This window comes from Coregonus lavaretus (assembly GCF_964263955.1).
Source record: "Coregonus lavaretus genome assembly, chromosome: 32".
Lineage (NCBI taxonomy): Eukaryota > Metazoa > Chordata > Actinopteri > Salmoniformes > Salmonidae > Coregonus > Coregonus lavaretus.
Window position 1 is genome coordinate 38,083,153 of NC_140019.1, and position 20,802 is coordinate 38,103,954.

General features: G+C 39.7%; 1 protein-coding gene across 1 annotated transcript in view; it reads right to left on the reverse strand.

Moving 5' to 3' along the window:
• The window catches only part of klhl4 (kelch-like family member 4), a 51,264-nt gene that overhangs the window by 20,559 nt on the left and 9,903 nt on the right, over window positions 1-20,802 (reverse strand). Inside the window, exons 2-4 of the mRNA XM_084150468.1 lie at window positions 2,952-3,095; window positions 863-999; window positions 344-540 (exon numbers count right to left, since the gene is read on the reverse strand). Of these exons, the coding sequence (XP_084006594.1) occupies window positions 344-540; window positions 863-999; window positions 2,952-3,094 (477 nt within the window). The 5' untranslated portion in view covers window position 3,095. The remainder of the gene's footprint in view (window positions 1-343; window positions 541-862; window positions 1,000-2,951; window positions 3,096-20,802) is intronic.

Genomic DNA, 20,802 nt, shown 5'->3' on the forward strand with positions numbered 1-20,802 from the left:
GCACTGGATCTTCTTGATCCCGTAGAAAATCTATGAAATAAATATTACAGTTGTATTTTGAAAAACCAACCTACTTTTCAAAACGTTAGTCGACATGTCTCAACATTATTAGCCACAAATTAGCTAACCTTGACTAAAAAAGGCCAACATAAATGTATTTAAATAAAATCCTAGAGTATAAAAGGATATTTGCACTTTAGCTAAGCATTCAATGGTCATCCAACCCTGACAATGTGACGTAAACCTAACGCAATCTCCAAAAGGAATGCATGCAAATAGCTCGTTTTTGCAAATAGCCCCCAAAAAAAACATTTAGGCTGTGTAAACCTGGTTAGATTCCTACCATAGTGTAGTTGTGGGCCACGTTGAGCAGATCCATGCATCCCTGGGCGTCAGCGAAGGAGCGTATCCCCAGGCAGTTAGATGGATGGAGTTGTTTCATGAGGAAGTTACAGCAAACCTCAATGACTTGTGAGAGCTGTAGAAGGCAGGCTGCAGCCAATAAACTCTCTATGGTCTCTTCCTTCAATTCAAGGACACCTGTAACATTAACAAGATACGTTGTTACGGAGAACAAAAGAAGTAGAGCTCCATATGAGCTCTAAAAACATCACCAGGCCTGGGGCACAGGAGAGAAAATGTCTAAAAGATTGACAGACGTGTAGATTTGATGCTTCCCTTTCTGCACCAGCCAGCTCCACGGGGATGACTGGGTGAATACATTCAAATGGCACCCTATTCCTAATTTAATGCAATTATTTTGACCGAGCCCCCCATGGGCCCTGGTCAAAAGAAGTGCACTACATTGGAAAATACGGAATCATTTGAGATACATAAAATGAGTGTTTTGCGGAGTACTCACCAGTGTATGCAAAGTGGACCAGAGATCTCAAGGCTTCTGGATCCACCCCCTCCATCTTGATCTCCTCCTGTTTGGCCTCTCTCACATCGCTGGTGAACATGGCAGCAAAGTAGTCAGATACCGCACTGAGGACCAGTCTGTATAGGACAACACCAACAAGGTGGCGGTCAAAAGTAGTGCACTATATAACTATAGAGGGATTAGGGTGCCATTTGGGACACACAGACACTGCACTGAGGATCAGTCTGCACACACACACAACCAACAGCCTTGTGTTGATTTAGTCATATGCATTGATTATCCGTTACATAATGACATGCTATGAAACTGTGAGGGAGATGTGAGGGACCTGTGAGGGAGATGTGATGGAGCTGTGGTGGAGCTGAGAGGGAGCTGTGAGGGAGCTGAGAGGGAGCTGTGAGGGAGATGTGAGGTAGCTGTGAGGGAGCTGTGAGGGAGCTGTGATGGAGCAGAGAGGGAGATGTGAGGGAGATGTGAGGGAACTGTGAGGGAGATGTGAGGGAGATGTGAGGGAGCTGTGAGGGAGATGTGAGGGAGATGTGAGGGAGCTGTGATGGAGAAGAGAGGGAGATGTGAGGTAGCTGTGAGGGAACTGAGAGGGAGCTGTGAGGGAGATGTGAGGGAGATGTGAGGGAGATGTGAGGGGACTGTGATGGAGTTGTGAGGGAGATGTGAGGGAGCTGTGAGGGAGATGTGAGGGAGATGTGAGGTAGCTGTGAGGGAGATGTGATGGAGCTGTGATGGAGATATGAGGGAGCTGAGAGGGAACTGTGATGGAGCAGAGAGGGAGATGTGAGGGAGATGTGATGGAGTATGAGGGAGCTGAGAGGGAACTGTGATGGAGGAGAGAGGGAGATGTGAGGGAGATGTGAGGGAGCTGTGAGGGAGATGTGAGGTAGCTGTGAGGGAGATGTGAGGTAGCTGTGATGGAGCAGAGAGGGAGATGTGAGGGAGCTGTGATGGAGCTGTGATGGAGCTGTGAGGGAGATGTGAGGGAGATGTGAGGGAACTGTGAGGGAGATGAGAGGGAACTGTGAGGGAGATGTGAGGGAACTGTGAGGGAGATGAGAGGGAGCTGAGAGGGAGCTGTGAGGGAGCTGTGAGGGAGATGTGAGGGAGATGTGATGGAGATGTGAGGGAGAATGGTTGGCTGGCTGGCTGGGTGTTTCAGATGATGTTGGGACACCTCAGCTCAGTGATTCTCTAACCGCCCCTAACAGCTTACCCTTTGTGTTCTGCATGGCTACATCCTATTTGTTGAAGCAGCATATTAACAAATTGAAATGAAAGTATCTCACAAACAAGATTTACCATTTTTTCCCAACAGTTTAAAGATCTTTAATCGTGTTTATGTCTCCGCCTGGTTTGCTTCACTAGTCTGCTAATGTAAGAACTGAAGTGGAGAGTGATCAAAAGCTGCAATCACAAGGACGTGTTTTCTTTGAGATGTGTTTAATATGAAACAGAGGTGATTATTGTCTGTCCTCGACAGAGCAAATACAACTTTTGTAAACGCATGTGTAATGATCGTGTTATATTAAGGTTGTACTAAGTGTCAAATAAATTATTATGTTAAGGGGTCATGACTAGTTTTCGATTGCCCTGTTGAAGCCATGCAACATATTTCCTCAAAGTATGTTTTTTTGTTGCTTTTCTTACCCACAACCACTCAGTAAACAGTCATTCAGCAGAGGTTTCTGGGACCTCAAAATGCTATCTGAAGCTGGCCCCTCTCAAATAAGAGCATCCCTGGTTTACTAGATAGTACTATTGACTGTACAGATGATCAAAGTATTGTGTTATCTATGATGGTGATCAGTGAAAGGATTCCTACATGTGGCTATCTTAATCATATTGACTGTAGGTTATGTCCCAAATGTCATCCTATTCCCTTTATAGTGCCCTACTTTTAACCATAGCCCTATGGGCCCTAGTTAAAAGTAGTGCACTTTATAGGGAATAGGGTGCCACTTGGGACAAAGCCACATTGATCCTGAAGTGTTTCCAGTACAGCTCTGACCCAGTGTGCGGGTGAAATTTACATTTAAGAAGAGCAGGAGGCACTGACCTGTGAGCCGGGATCTTATGATCTCCTGCTATCAAGACAACATCACACAGCTGCTTGTGCTGAAGATAAGTCTCCATCTTGCGAAAGGTCTGTTCCGCATGGTTTGTAGCCTGGAAGAACTCATCCGAGCCGTTGGAGCTCATCCTAGAGTAGGAAGAGGAAGAGGAAGAGAAAGAGGAAGAGGAAGAGGAGGAGGAGGAAGAAGAGGAGGAGGAGGAGGAGGAGGAGGAAGAGGAGGAGGAGGAGGAGGAGGAGGAGGAGGAAGAGGAGGAGGAAGAGGAAGAGGAGGAGGAGGAGGAGGAGGAGGAGGAAGAGGAGGAGGAGGAGGAGGAGGAGGAGGAGAAACTCGTTTTTTTCAACCACTCCACACATTTCTTGTTAACAAACTATAGTTTTGGCAAGTCGGTTAGGACATCTACTTTGTGCATGACACAAGTCATTTTCGTGCGAAAAGTGCAAATCAATCCCAGAACAACAGCAAAGGACCTTGTGAAGATGCTGGAGGAAACAGGTACAAAAGTATCTATATCCACAGTAAAGCGAGTCCTATATCGACATAACCTGAAAGGCAGCTCAGCAAGGAAGAAGCCACTGCTCCAAAACCACCATAAAAAAGCCAGACAATGGTTTGCAACTGCACATGGGGACAAAGATCATACTTTTTGGAGAAATGTCCTCTGGTCTGATGAAAAAAAACATAGAACTGTTTGGCCATAATGACCATTGTTATGTTTGGAGGAAAAAGGGGGTTGCTTGCAAGCCGAAGAACACCATCCCAACCGTGAAACACGGGGGTGGCAGCATCATGCTGTGGGGGTGCTTTGCTGCAGGAAGGACTGGTGCATTCACAAAATAGATGGCATCATGAGGAAGGAAAATTATGTGGATATAGTGAAGCAACATCTCAAGACATCAGTCAGGAAGTTAAAGCTTGGTTGCAAATGGGTCTTCCAAATGGACAATGGCTTAAGGACAACAAAGTCAAGGTATTGGAGTGGCCATCACAAAGCCCTGACCTCAAATCTATAGACAATTTGTGGGCAGAACTGAAAAAGTGTGTGCAAGCAAGGAGGCCTACAAACCTGACTCAGTTACACCAGCTCTGTCAGGAGGAATGGGCCAAAATTCACCCAACTTATTATGGGAAGCTTGTGGAAGGCTACCCGAAACGTTTGACCCAAGTTAAATAATTTAAAGGCAATGCTACCGAATACTAATTGAGTGTATGTAAACTTCTGACCCACTGGGAATGTGATGAAAGAAATTAAAGCTGAAATAAATCACTCTCTCTACTATTATTCTGACATTTCACATTCTTAAAATAAAGTGGTGATCCTAACTGACCTAAGACAGGGAATTATTACTAGGATTAAATGTCAGGAATTGTGAAAAACTGAGTTTAAATGTATTTGGCTAAGGTGCATGTAAACTTCCGACTTATGTGTGAGTAATGGTTATAATCCTACACGGAATAAGTTACATGACCATATAATGCTACTGATATCAACGTTTTTGAGACCAGACATGAACTGTGAATAGAAGATATTGTTTGATAAGTGGAATGCAATCCCCATTTGGTAGAATCCCACCCCCTACATACACAAAAACCAAGAGACGTACAGTATCACTTTAACGTTTTGTTTAACCAATATGAGAAGCTGGATATACCATACTCTCTTAGGAAAAAATGGTGCTCTCTAGAACCTAAAAGGGTTATTCGGCTGTCCCCATAGAAGAACCCTTTGAAGAACCCTTTTTGGTTCCAGGTAGAACCCTTTTTGGTTCCAGGTAGAACCCTTTTTGGTTCCAGGTAGAACCCTTTTTGGTACCAGGTAGAACCCTTTTTTGGTTCCAGGTAGAACCCTTTTTGGTTCCAGGTAGAACCCTTTTTGGTTCCAGGTAGAACCCTTTTTGGTTCCAGGTAGAACCCTTTTTGGTTCCAGGTAGAACCCTTTTTGGTTCCAGGTAGAACCCTTTTTGGTTCCAGGTAGAACCCTTTATGGTTCCAGGTAGAACCCTTTTTGGTTCCAGGTAGAACCCTTTTTGGTTCCAGGTAGAACCCTTTTTGGTTCCAGGTAGAACCCTTTTTGGTTCCAGGTAGAACCCTTTTTGGTTCCAGGTAGAACCCTTTTTGGTTCCAGGTAGAACCCTTTTTGGTTCCAGGTAGAACCCTTTTGGGTTTATACTTTACACTTTACACAGAGGTTTTGGGAAAGTCGAATAACCTTTTTGGAGCCCTTTTTTTCTAAGTGTGTACCTAGCATACCTAAAAGGTATATTATATCACAATCAAAGTAACACAATCATCATAGTGATGCGATAAAACCCAATTTGCCATGCAGCAGGCAAACATCATGTTATAGGCTAAACCGGCATCTTTCTCCACCAGTCTGAGCCGAATTAAAACTAAAAAACTGCGTACCTAAGTGGATAGAGAAACTGAGCACTAACTCCAATGGGACAGGCTGCTTACAATCTGGGAAACTCCCGCCTCGCCTTCCAAACAAAATGTTTTTTTTTTTTTTTTATAGACATGGACTAAGCAAGTGAGCTGGCTTCCCCTTCACAGTATTGTGGTTCTGCTGTATTCTGAGCCCCACTCCCCAAAGACCGGAGTCTAAATAATCCTTCAGACTTGTGGGAAATAATTCAGGCCAGTTACTTCGGTGTCCTTCACGGCGGCAAATCCACTTGCTGACATTTAAAGTTGTTTGTTACACTGCATAAACAGTCTCAACTGTCAGGGAGAAATTAACTGATTAGAGTCATAGTTTTCAACGTTTTTGGGAACATAATGTACATGGAGAATGTAAGAAATGTCAACATCTGTGACGTTATGTCATCAGTCTACACCACCATAGTAACAGAGTCCACACATACAGGAGAACGTGTGGCTTTCCTCTTTTCAGAAATTCTTTCAAACTAATTTTGCTGAAGGCATTTTTTTTATGTGTAGGAGGCCGGGTCCACAGCCTATAGAATACACCTTTATTGGGATGCTTTGTGCTAAATACAGCTGTCATTTATTGCCCTGTCTAACTCAGGGAGTCTTTTGAGCTCGTCCCAAATAGCACCCTATTCCCTTTATAGTGAACTACCTTGACCAGGGAACGTATGGGGCCATTTGGGATACAAGCCTTGGTTGGCAACACTAAACTAGACTGAATAAGGGCTGGGGCTGTAAAACATAGATGTGTTACCTCTGTGCGGGCTCAAAGGAACGCTGCGAGGGTTTTTCATGCCTACCAATCTCCAGGACACTAATTGCTTTGGAATAGCATTCTTGGGAGCTGTACATTTCTTTGAGGTGTATCTTTTCTTTTCAGAATGGGGGGTTGTTCATTAGGGCCATGCTCTGCCATTACATTAGCCTCTGAACTAGGAGCATCTTTTGAAAACTCCAACAAGAATCCTTAATGCTACATTACCTAGGCCTACACACCCCCTCTTTAAGGGGGTGACATACAGTATGTAGGCAGAAATACAACACTTGTATGGATAATCCTGTGCTTCAAGAAAATACAATAACGTGACCACAAGGTAAATATTGCAGAGGTACAGTAAATTAATATTGCAGAGGTCCAGTAAGTTAATATTGCAGAGGTCCAGTAAGTTAATATTGCAGAGGTCCAGTAAGTTAATATTGCAGAGGTCCAGTAAGTTAATATTGCAGAGGTCCAGTAAGTTAATATTGCAGAGGTCCAGTAAGTTAATATTGCAGAGGTCCAGTAAGTTAATATTGCAGAGGTACAGTAAGTTAATATTTCAGAGGTCCAGTAAGTTAATATTGCAGAGGTCCAGTAAGTTAATATTGCAGAGGTCCAGTAAGTTAATATTGCAGAGGTACCGTAAATTAATATTGCAGAGGTACCGTAAATTAATATTGCAGAGGTACAGTAAGTTAATATTGCAGAGGTACCGTAAATTAATATTGCAGAGGTACCGTAAATTAATATTGCAGAGGTCCAGTAAATGAATATTTCAGAGGTACCGTAAATTAATATTGCAGAGGTCCAGTAAATGAATATTTCAGAGGTACCGTAAATTAATATTGCAGAGGTCCAGTAAGTTAATATTGCAGAGGTCCAGTAAATTAATATTGCAGAGGTCCAGTAAATGAATATTTCAGAGGTACCGTAAATTAATATTGCAGAGGTCCAGTAAGTTAATATTGCAGAGGTCCAGTAAATTAATATTGCAGAGGTCCAGTAAATGAATATTTCAGAGGTACCGTAAATTAATATTGCAGAGGTACCGTAAATTAATATTGCAGAGGTACAGTAAATTAATATTTCAGAGGTACCGTAAATTAATATTGCAGAGGTACAGTAAATGAATATTTCAGAGGTACCGTAAATTAATATTGCAGAGGTACAGTAAATTAATATTTCAGAGGTACCGTAAATTAATATTGCAGAGGTACAGTAAGTTAATATTGCAGAGGTCCAGTAAGTTAATATTGCAGAGGTCCAGTAAGTTAATATTGCAGAGGTCCAGTAAGTTAATATTGCAGAGGTACAGTAAGTTAATATTGCAGAGGTACAGTAAATTAATATTTCAGAGGTACCGTAAATTAATATTGCAGAGGTACAGTAAATTAATATTTCAGAGGTCCAGTAAGTTAATATTGCAGAGGTCCAGTAAGTTAATATTGCAGAGGTACAGTAAGTTAATATTGCAGAGGTACAGTAAATTAATATTTCAGAGGTACCGTAAATTAATATTGCAGAGGTACAGTAAGTTAATATTGCAGAGGTCCAGTAAGTTAATATTGCAGAGGTCCAGTAAGTTAATATTGCAGAGGTCCAGTAAGTTAATATTTCAGAGGTCCAGTAAGTTAATATTGCAGAGGTCCAGTAAATTAATATTTCAGAGGCCCAGTAAGTTAATATTACAGAGGTCCAGTAAGTTAATATTGCAGAGGTCCAGTAAATTAATATTGCAGAGGTCCAGTAAGTTAATATTTCAGAGGTACCGTAAATTAATATTGCAGAGGTACCGTAAATTAATATTGCAGAGGTCCAGTAAATGAATATTTCAGAGGTACCGTAAATTAATATTGCAGAGGTCCAGTAAATGAATATTTCAGAGGTACCGTAAATTAATATTGCAGAGGTCCAGTAAGTTAATATTGCAGAGGTCCAGTAAATTAATATTGCAGAGGTCCAGTAAATGAATATTTCAGAGGTACCGTAAATTAATATTGCAGAGGTCCAGTAAGTTAATATTGCAGAGGTCCAGTAAATTAATATTGCAGAGGTCCAGTAAATGAATATTTCAGAGGTACCGTAAATTAATATTGCAGAGGTCCAGTAAGTTAATATTGCAGAGGTCCAGTAAATTAATATTGCAGAGGTCCAGTAAATGAATATTTCAGAGGTACCGTAAATTAATATTGCAGAGGTACCGTAAATTAATATTGCAGAGGTCCAGTAAATGAATATTTCAGAGGTACCGTAAATTAATATTGCAGAGGTACAGTAAATTAATATTTCAGAGGTACCGTAAATTAATATTGCAGAGGTACAGTAAATGAATATTTCAGAGGTACCGTAAATTAATATTGCAGAGGTACAGTAAATTAATATTTCAGAGGTACCGTAAATTAATATTGCAGAGGTACAGTAAGTTAATATTGCAGAGGTCCAGTAAGTTAATATTGCAGAGGTCCAGTAAGTTAATATTGCAGAGGTCCAGTAAGTTAATATTGCAGAGGTACAGTAAGTTAATATTGCAGAGGTACAGTAAATTAATATTTCAGAGGTACCGTAAATTAATATTGCAGAGGTACAGTAAATGAATATTTCAGAGGTACCGTAAATTAATATTGCAGAGGTACAGTAAATTAATATTTCAGAGGTACCGTAAATTAATATTGCAGAGGTACAGTAAGTTAATATTGCAGAGGTCCAGTAAATTAATATTGCAGAGGTACAGTAAATGAATATTTCAGAGGTACCGTAAATTAATATTGCAGAGGTACCGTAAATTAATATTGCAGAGGTCCAGTAAGTTAATATTGCAGAGGTCCAGTAAATTAATATTGCAGAGGTACAGTAAATGAATATTTCAGAGGTACCGTAAATTAATATTGCAGAGGTCCAGTAAATGAATATTTCAGAGGTACCGTAAATTAATATTGCAGAGGTACAGTAAATTAATATTTCAGAGGTACCGTAAATTAATATTGCAGAGGTACAGTAAATGAATATTTCAGAGGTACCGTAAATTAATATTGCAGAGGTACAGTAAATTAATATTTCAGAGGTACCGTAAATTAATATTGCAGAGGTACAGTAAGTTAATATTGCAGAGGTACAGTAAATTAATATTGCAGAGGTCCAGTAAGTTAATATTGCAGAGGTCCAGTAAGTTAATATTGCAGAGGTCCAGTAAGTTAATATTGCAGAGGTCCAGTAAGTTAATATTGCAGAGGTCCAGTAAGTTAATATTGCAGAGGTCCAGTAAGTTAATATTGCAGAGGTCCAGTAAGTTAATATTGCAGAGGTACAGTAAGTTAATATTGCAGAGGTACAGTAAGTTAATATTGCAGAGGTACAGTAAGTTAATATTGCAGAGGTCCAGTAAGTTAATATTGCAGAGGTACAGTAAGTTAATATTGCAGAGGTACAGTAAGTTAATATTGCAGAGGTCCAGTAAGTTAATATTGCAGAGGTACAGTAAGTTAATATTGCAGAGGTACAGTAAGTTAATATTGCAGAGGTCCAGTAAGTTAATATTGCAGAGGTCCAGTAAATTAATATTGCAGAGGTACCGTAAATTAATATTGCAGAGGTACAGTAAATTAATATTTCAGAGGTACCGTAAATTAATATTGCAGAGGTACAGTAAATTAATATTTCAGAGGTACCGTAAATTAATATTGCAGAGGTACAGTAAATGAATATTTCAGAGGTACCGTAAATTAATATTGCAGAGGTACAGTAAATTAATATTTCAGAGGTACCGTAAATTAATATTGCAGAGGTACCGTAAATTAATATTTCAGAGGTACCGTAAATTAATATTGCAGAGGTACAGTAAATTAATATTGCAGAGGTACCGTAAATTAATATTTCAGAGGTACCGTAAATTAATATTGCAGAGGTACAGTAAGTTAATATTGCAGAGGTACAGTAAGTTAATATTGCAGAGGTACAGTAAATTAATATTGCAGAGGTCCAGTAAGTTAATATTGCAGAGGTCCAGTAAGTTAATATTGCAGAGGTACAGTAAGTTAATATTGCAGAGGTCCAGTAAGTTAATATTGCAGAGGTCCAGTAAGTTAATATTGCAGAGGTCCAGTAAGTTAATATTGCAGAGGTCCAGTAAGTTAATATTGCAGAGGTCCAGTAAGTTAATATTGCAGAGGTACAGTAAGTTAATATTGCAGAGGTCCAGTAAGTTAATATTGCAGAGGTCCAGTAAGTTAATATTGCAGAGGTCCAGTAAGTTAATATTGCAGAGGTCCAGTAAGTTAATATTGCAGAGGTACAGTAAGTTAATATTGCAGAGGTCCAGTAAGTTAATATTGCAGAGGTCCAGTAAGTTAATATTGCAGAGGTCCAGTAAGTTAATATTGCAGAGGTACAGTAAGTACGAGGTAAATTCTCCTTATAGGTAAGTACTGCAGAACCAAAGCCCTGATACTCGTCCAGCATTGCAGTCAATGACACAGGCAGCGGATAACGAGAACTGATTTTAAAACATTCATCTCAGTTGAATGTCATATGAATGTCAAGCACCTAACACTTCAAGCAATATCTCAGTTTCCTTCCAGAATATGTTCAGCCCACAATGCACTACAAAAACCAATATGGGGAACAGAGTGCCATTTGAGGCTCAGCCATAGTATTCTTCTTCTACAGTTCTCTGTTTACTAGCTGTAGGGTCACAGATGCAGCAGCTTCCTCCTCCCACACACTCCACACTGAACACTGAGGAGCTTGATTTAACCAGAAATACTGCCTTAATCTGACAGATTCAACACAGAAATACTGCCTTAATCTGATAGATTACAACACAGAAATACTGCCTTAATCTGACAGATTACAACACAGAAATACTGCTTTAATCTGATAGATTACAACATAGAAATACTGCCTTAATCTGACAGATTACAACACAGAAATACTGCCTTAATCTGATAGATTACAACATAGAAATACTGCCTTAATCTGACAGATTACAACACAGAAATACTGCCTTCATCTGACAGATTACAACATAGAAATACTGCCTTAATCTGACAGATTACAACACAGAAATACTGCCTTAATCTGATAGATTACAACATAGAAATACTGCCTTAATCTGACAGATTACAACACAGAAATACTGCCTTAATCTGATAGATTACAACACAGAAATACTGCCTTAATCTGATAGATTACAACACAGAAATACTGCCTTAATCTGACAGATTACAACATAGAAATACTGCCTTAATCTGACAGATTACAACACAGAAATACTGCCTTAATCTGATAGATTACAACATAGAAATACTGCCTTAATCTGACAGATTACAACATAGAAATACTGCCTTAATCTGATAGATTACAACACAGAAATACTGCCTTAATCTGACAGATTACAACACAGAAATACTGCCTTAATCTGATAGATTACAACACAGAAATACTGCCTTAATCTGACATATTACAACATAGAAATACTGCCTTAATCTGACAGATTACAACACAGAAATACTGCCTTAATCTGACAGATTACAACATAGAAATACTGCCTTAATCTGACAGATTACAACACAGAAATACTGCCTTAATCTGACATATTACAACACAGAAATACTGCCTTAATCTGATAGATTACAACACAGAAATACTGCCTTAATCTGATAGATTACAACACAGAAATACTGCCTTAATCTGACAGATTACAACACAGAAATACTGCCTTAATCTGATAGATTACAACACGGAAATACTGCTTTAATCTGATAGATTACAACACGGAAATACTGCCTTAATCTGATAGATTACAACATAGAAATACTGCCTTAATCTGTTAGATTACAACACGGAAATACTGCCTTAATCTGACAGATTACAACACAGAAATACTGCCTTAATCTGATAGATTACAACACAGTTTCTCAAATGACTCCTCGCCTTGTTCACCAACTACTTCTCAGATAGAGTTCAATGTGTCAAATCGAAGGGCCTGTTGTCTGGATCTCTGGCAGTCTCTATGGGGGTGCCACAGGGTTAAATTCTCGGGCCGACTCTATTCTCTGTGTATATCAATAATGTCACTCTTGCTGCTGGTGACTCTCAGATCCACCTCTACGCAGACGACACCATTTTGTATACATCTGGCCCTTCATTGGACACTGTGTTAACAAACCTCCAAACACGCTTCAATGCCATACAACACTCCTTCCGTGGCCTCCAACTGCTCTTAAACGCTAGTAAAACTAAACGCATGCTCTTCAATCGAACGCTGCTTGCACCCGTCCGCCCGACTAGAATCACTACTCTCGGCGGGTCTGACTTAGAATATGTGGACAACTACAAATACCTAGGTGTCTGGTTAGACCGTCAACTCTCCTTCCAGACTCACATTAAGCATCTCCAATCCAAAGTTAAATTTAGAATCAGCTTCCTATTTCGCAACAAAGCCTCCTTCACTCATGCTGCCAAACATGCCCTCGTAAAACTGACTATCCTACCGATCCTTGACTTCGGCGATGTCATTTACAAAATAGCCTCCAACACTCTACTCAGCAAATTGGATGTAGTCTATCGCAGTGCCATCTGTTTTGTCACCAAAGCCCAATACTACCCACCATTGTGACCTATACGCTCTTGTTGACTGGCCCTCACTACATATTCGTCGCCAAACCCACTGGCTCCAGGCCAACTATGCATCACTGCTAGGTAAATCCCAGCCTTATCTTAGCTCATTGGTCACCATAGCAACACCCACCCATAGTATGCGTTCCAGCAGGTATATCTCACTGGTCATCCCCAAAGCCAACACTTCCTTTGGCCGCCATTCCTTCTAGTTCTCTGCTGCAAATGACTGGAACGAACTGCAAAAATCTCTGAAGCTGGAGACACTTATCTCCCTCACTAACTTTAAGCATCAGTTGTCAGAGCAGCTTACCGATCACTGCACCTGTACACAGCCCATCTGTAATTAGCCCTCCCAACTACCTCATCCCTATATTGTTATTTATTTTGCTCATTTGCACCCCAGTATCTCTATTTGCACATCATCTTCTGCACATCTATCACTCCAGTGTTAATACTAAATTGTAATTATTTTGCACTATGACCTATTTATTGCCTTACCTCCATAACTTACTACATTTGCACACACTGTATATAGATTTTCTATTGTGTTATTGACTGTAGGTTTTGTTTTTGTTCATTCCATATGTAACTCTGTGTTGTTGTTGTTTTTATCGCACTGCTTTGCTTTATCTTGGCCAGGTCGCAGTTGGAAATGAGAACTTGTTCTCAACTGGCTTACCTGGTTAAATAAAGGTTAAATAAAATAAAAATACAAGTAGAGAAACTACTTATACGAAGGCTCACATAGCATGCCAAGTCAGTCCACATAGTGTAGCCTAGTCCGTTAGATCCTGCTGTGTTTCCTTTAGTGTATATCTACCATGCTAGCATTCAGATGTGTGGAGCAGAGAGAGTCAGATTCATGCATTCTGGGATATCGCTTCATCCCAGCAGTCAGGCGGGAGACAACCAAGCCTTTGCTGCAGATAACCCTTTCCGCCACCACCCTCACCGTACTGACAGTCAGATAGCTAATGGTTTATGTCAGCTGTTCCATTTGTTGTTTACAGATATTATTTTAATATGGGTATGTCTGTGTTAGCATAAAGGCTAGCTAGCTTCTTTAACCAGTGGGGTCTCTTTGTGTCTGAATCTACCAGGGGTATCTGGTTTAGAGAACAACCACAAATCTCTTTGTGTCTGAGAGCACATGGATGAAAATTGCTATAGCTATTGATGGAGAAGGGTTATTGCCCCAATATATCTCCCCCACCCCGGGTGCGTCTTAAATGGAACACTATTGCCTGTAGTGCGCTACTTTTGACCAAGGACCATAGCGTCCCAAATGTCACCCTATTCTCTGGTCAAAAAGTAGTGCACTATATATGGTATAGGGTGCTATTTGAGACACGTTATGTTGTAAAGCATATCAATAAAATAGTCTTGTAACGTCTTGTCAGCATAATGTCTAGCCAGCCTTGATAGATAATGTAGGCCGGTAAGGTATTGATTATTATTTTTTAAATATTGAATAATGTGTCAGGGGAGGAGGAAACCTTGGGTTGGTTTAAATAGAAAGGCATCAATCTGACATAAAAAAAATATATATATATATTTAGCAGTCACTCATCCAGAGTGACTTACAGGAGCAATTAGGGTTAAGAGACTTGCTCAAGGGCACATCGACAGATTTTTCACCTTGTCAAAAACCAAGGTTACTGGCCCAACACTCTTAACCGCTAGGCTTCCTGCCTCCCTTTGGAATTCGTGTTTTTTTTACAGGGGTGTGTTCGTGTTCCAAGTATTTGCTGATATGTCAGATGTGTATAAAATATGCTTGACACCATGTGCAAATGGCCTGCTGAAAACGTATTACGTGTAGAAATACAGTATTTGCAGTGGTAAGAAAAACGACATTAAATTCCTTAGTGGGATTTGGCATTCCACATCCGTAGATTACCTACATGATGACTCTGCCGTGGCCTGAGGGACTTCAGGAAAGTGGAAATGTATTTTTAAGTGAAAAATGTGCAGGTGTTAGCAAACCACTTCCCCCTAGTTTGCTGATGGCGGTTTAAGGAACATACGTTTTCCACAATAAGAACGCTCCTACAGAGATACCTGTTTGGCTAGGTCCCTAGCAACACATTTAAAGTATAGAAACAAAAAATAAAAATGTTTAATTGGAAAGGGGGTTGTTTGATTTCTTTGTAACAATTCCTTTCCTTGTTAGGCTATATATCCTCCTACTGCTCGCTTATTCCACGTGTATTATGGGATGTTAACGTCAGCCTGGGTGTCAACCACCAACTGAGAGCCCTGTAAGCCAACAAGACCCTATGAGCCATCAAGAAAACAACTGAGTTACTGCCGTTGACAGGGAGAAGGTGGTGGTTGAGGGGGAATTGAGATACAATTCATGGTAACAGCTGCTGACTCAAACCTCTGTTTTGTGTTTTATAAGAAGGGTTCAGGGTTTCTGTTTATTTTTGGGGTTATGTCATATATTTCAGAGAAAGCAGGTTGAGATTTGTTGTTTGTTTTGGCAGCAATAAGAGGTCGTTTGGCTGTCAGTGATGAGCATATAGGAAAAATCCAAGGCATCCAAGGAGCTCTCCAATTGTACTGTGATGTATTGGTTGGGGGTGGGTTTATATTTTTTCAAGAAGTGTTCCATGTGAAACAAGTCAATTGAGGGGAACTAGCTACCACACATGACTATGACTTAAATGTGCTGGTGGCAAGAGACTGGAATTAATGTTAGAATTTACGTTAGGGCGGCAGGTAGCTTAGTGGTTAAGAGTGTTGTGCCAGTAACCTAAAGGTCGCTGGTTCTAATCCCCGAACCGACTAGGTGAAAATCTGTCGATGTGCCCTTGAGCAAGGCACTTAACCCTAATTGTTGCTCTGGATAAGATGTTTTTGAACACTCACAGTAACATCCAGATTCTAATTTGTTAGATTTATGAGATTGTGAGAAATGATTTATGATGTGAAAAGTAATTGGATCACCACCCAGATGGTAGAGGGAATGAATGTGAATATATTCATCAAGTACTACACATATCTTGTTAGCTTTTGGTGAATGTGAAACCAATGATATATAATAGACAGACGTCACGGTGCATTAAAATACTTCAGAATACATCTCCGATCAACTCTTTATATCTTAATCCTGTCTCCGTCCTGGGATAGATGTTATTGACTTAACATTACAAGAGATTAAAAAACAATTGCATCATATTTATTCTATCTGATCTGTACTGCCAACTTGGAAGGTCATTTCATTTTTGAGGAGTTCACTAACAGCCCCGTATCATTGGGCCACTGAAGGAGCTCATGGAATTTCATTAGAGATGATTGAGAATAACACAGAGTAACAGGGTATTTGATCCTCTTGGTAGAATAGCATAGAGTAACAGGGTATTTGATCCTCTTGGTAGAATAGCATAGAGTTACAGGGTATTTGATCCTCTTGGTAGAATAACACAGGGTAGCAGGGTATTTGATCCTCTTGGTAGAATAGCATAGAGTAACAGGGTATTTGACCCTCTTGGTAGAATAGCATAGAGTTACAGGGTATTTGATCCTCTTGGTAGAATAACACAGGGTAGCAGGGTATTTGATCCTCTTGGTAGAATAGCACAGAGTAACAGGGTATTTGATCCTCTTGGTAGAATAGCACAGAGTAACAGGGTATTTGACCCTCTTGGTAGAATAGCACAGAGTAACAGGGTATTTGATCCTCTTGGTAGAATAGCATAGAGTTACAGGGTATTTGATCCTCTTGGTAGAATAACACAGGGTAACAGGGTATTTGATCTTCTTGGTAGAATAACACAGGGTAGCAGGGTATTTGATCCTCTTGGTAGAATAACACAGGGTAACAGGGTATTTGATCTTCTTGGTAGAATAACACAAGGTAACAGGGTATTTGATCCTCTTGGTAGAATAACACAGGGTAGCAGGGTATTTGATCCCTTTGGTAGAATAACACAGGGTAACAGGGTATTTGATCCTCTTGGTAGAATAACACAGGGTAGCAGGGTATTTGATCCCTTTGGTAGAATAACACAGGGTAACAGGGTATTTGATCCTCTTGGTAGAATAACACAGGGTAACAGGGTATTTGATCCCTTTGGTAGAATAACACAGGGTAACAGGGTATTTGATCCTCTTGGTAGAATAACACAGGGTAGCAGGGTATTTGATCCCTTTGGTAGAATAACACAGGGTAACAGGGTATTTGATCCTCTTGGTAGAATAACACAGGGTAACAGGGTATTTGATCCCTTTGGTAGAATAACACAGGGTAACAGGGTATTTGATCCCTTTGGTAGAATAACACAGGGTAGCAGGGTATTTGATCCCTTTGGTAGAATAACACAGGGTAACAGGGTATTTGATCCCTTTGGTAGAATAACACAGGGTAGCAGGGTATTTGATCCCTTTGGTAGAATAGCACAAAGCAGCGGTAGAAAAAATGAATCAACTTTGTTTAATCCTGCTTGACCCCTGACTCTAATTCCAGATTATTAACAAGTTAACCAGTTTGTTGGACGAGGGGTTCAAGAGCGCTGCCTACCCACAACAAAGACCTTACCATACTAGATATGGTTCACTTAATACAACCTACTACATGAAACAACATGCAGCCTGATAGAAAAGTAGCTTGTAAAAATGTGTTTGCTGATTGTTGTTTCATATAAAAAAAATATAATTACATTTACACTACATCTTATTTTATATTTATGTTTACATTCAATACAACTCATCCTACAATGTTTCACTGATCGAATAAGTGCTGTACCGATTAATCATTACAAAAATTAGCTCTTCCAATTAAATAATTATGGAAAACAGATGCTGACAGAGTAATCAATTCATTTGTATGGGAGGAGAGGAGGAAGTAGACTAGTGATTTAATATCTGTCTATGTGCTGTGGGAGGAGAGGAGGAAGTAGACTAGTGATTTAACTATGAGCTCAGAGATACAGTAGATATGCAGCACTATGAGAAAAGTGTTTTGCCAATAGATATAGTAATATTCTGATGGGTGTCTGAATATGATGAAGGTAGCATGAGGTATGGGCATGTAATATGTTCTGTGTCCCAAATGGCACCCCATGGGCCATGGTCAAAATTAGTACACTAAATATGGAATATGATGTCATTTGGGACTCTGACATGATCTAGGTAGCTCAATGACCCCCTGGAGAGATCTTGCAATACGTTACACATTTACTTGGTAGCACTATTCATATTGGTAACACTCTATTAATATTGGTAACCCTATTAAAAGTGGCAACATTCCATTAATATTGGTTACACTCCATTAATATTGATAGCACTCTAGTAATATTGGTAACACTCTATTAATATTGGTAACACTGTTAATATTGGTAACATTCTATTAACATTGGTAACACTCTATTAATATTGGTAACACTATTAATATTGGTAACATTCTATTAACATTGGTAACACTCTATTAATATTGGTAACACTCTATTAATATTGGTAACACAATTAATATTGGTAACACTATTAAAAGTGGCAACATTCCATTTATATTGGTTACACTCCATTAATATTGATAGCACTCTATTAATATTGGTAACACTCTATTAATATTGGTAACACTCTATTAATATTGGTAACACTATTGATATTGCTAACACTATTAATATTGGTAACACTACTAATGTTGGTAACATTCTATTAATATTGGTAACATTCTATTAATATTGGTAACATTCTATTAATATTGGTAATATTCTATTAATATTGGTAACATTATACTCATCATCCTTCAGATAAGATTCAGCAAAAACAAAGGGACACATTCCTGATTTGTTCTATTCATCTACACACAGTGGTATTCAAAGTTCGGGTCAATTTCAGTTGGGTCAGCAACATTTCTAAATATACACTGAACAAAAATATAAACGCAACATGTAAAGTGTTGGTCCCATGTTTCATGAGCTGAAATAAAAGATCCCAGAAACTTTCCATATGCACAAAAAGCTTATTTCTCTAAAATGTTGTGCACAAATTTGTTTACATCCCTGTTAGTGAGCATTTCACCTTTGCCAAGATAATCCATCCACCTGACAGGTGTGGTTTATCAAGAAGCTGATCAAACAGGATGATTCATTACGCAGGTGAACCTTGTGCTGGGGACAATAAAAGGACACTCTAAAATGTGCAGTTTTGTCACACAACACAATGCCACAGATGTCTAAAGTTTGAAGGACCGTGCAATTGGCATGCTGACTGCAGGAATGTCAAAGAATGTTGCCAGAGAATTGAATGTTAATTTCTCTACCATAAGACACCTCCAACGTCGTTTTAGAGAATTTGGCAGTATGTCCAACCCGGCCTCACAACCACAGACAACGTGTATGGCATCGTGTGGACGAGTGGTTTGCTGATGTCAACGTTGTGAACAGAGTGCCCCATGGTCATGGTTTGGGCAGGCATAAGCTACGGACAACAAACACTATTGCATTTTATTGATGCCAATTTCAATACACAGAGATTCCGTGACGAGATCCTGAGGCCCATTGTCATGCCATTCATCCGCCGCCATCACCTCATGTTTCAACATGATAATGTTCGGCCCCGTGTCGCAAAGATCTGTACACAATTCCTGGAAGCTGAAAATGTCCCAGTTCTTCCATGGCCTGCATACTCCCCTGACATGTCACCCATTGAACATGTTTGGGATGCTCTGGATCGACGTCTATGACAGCGTGTTCCAGTTGCCGCCAATATCCAGCAACTTCACACAGAAATTGAAGAGGAGTGGGACAACATTCCACAGGCCACAATCAACAGCCTGGTGAACTCTACGCGAAGGAGATGTGTCACGCTGCATGAGGCAAATGGTGGTCACCCCAGACACTGACTGGTTTTCTGATCTACACCCATACTTTTTTTTTCTAAAGGTATCTGTGACCAACATATGCATATCTGTATTCCTAGTCATGTGAAATCCATAGATAAGGGTGAAATTAATTGAATTAAATTGACTGATTTACGCATATGAACTGTAACTTGGGGGGGGGGGGACAATATACAAAATGTTTTGATACATTTGATATTTGTTGATGTAAAAATAACAATTTACCAATTTTAAGGTTGTGCCATTAGATTTGGGTAGGGGTGGGGTCACCAGAAATTCTGGTGAAAAAAAAAGTGGTTCCCAGAAGTTCTCGCTAAAGAAATGGGGTCCCCGCTGAAAAAGTTTGAATACCACTGATCTACAGGTATAAAAAGCCTTGTTTTGGTCTCAGTGTCTGTGAAGGGCTCATCACCTGAGATTGCCATAGAGACGAGAGACGGATTCACTTAATCTCTGATTGCCTCTTAGTGCTCACCTTTCAACAACACAACCAGAACAAGATATCACCCCAGAAATCCCCAGGAATAGAAATGGGCAAAAAAATATGTTCAGAACAACACAAGATAACACAGCCCAAACTCCAAAGGATGTATTTGAACATGATCCTTTTAGAGGTTGCTTTCCAATAAAATAATGTGCCAGAGATGAACTAGCAAATGAACAGCCAAACAGGTATAGTATTTTAAAAAGCTTATGTCGGCGGGAGTTTAATATCAGAATCTGAGATATGTTTCTGGAGAACAATTGAAAATCCTCTCTTTCATAAGAACATGTAATATTATTTTATTGTGTTACTTTTTTTACTTTAGTTTATTTAGTAAATATTTTCTTAACTCTTATTTTTCTTAAAACTGCGTTGTTGGTTAAGGGCTTGTAAGCATTTCACGGTAAGGTCTACACCTGTGGTATTCGGCGCATGTGACAAAACAAATTTCATTTCATTTTGATTTGATTTCATATTTGATCCTCTAGTGTGGATAATTCATGCATTTGTCCTTCTCTCCTCTCTCTCTCTGTTTTATAGGACCTGTCTGTCTGTGCCTGTGTTCTCTCTCTCTCTCTCTCTCTCTCTCTCTCTCTCTCTCTCTCTCTCTCTCTCTCACTCTCTCTCTCTCTCTCTCTCTCTCTCTCTCTCTCTCTCTCTCTCTCTCTCTCTCTCTTTCTGCTATTCTCTCTCTCTCTC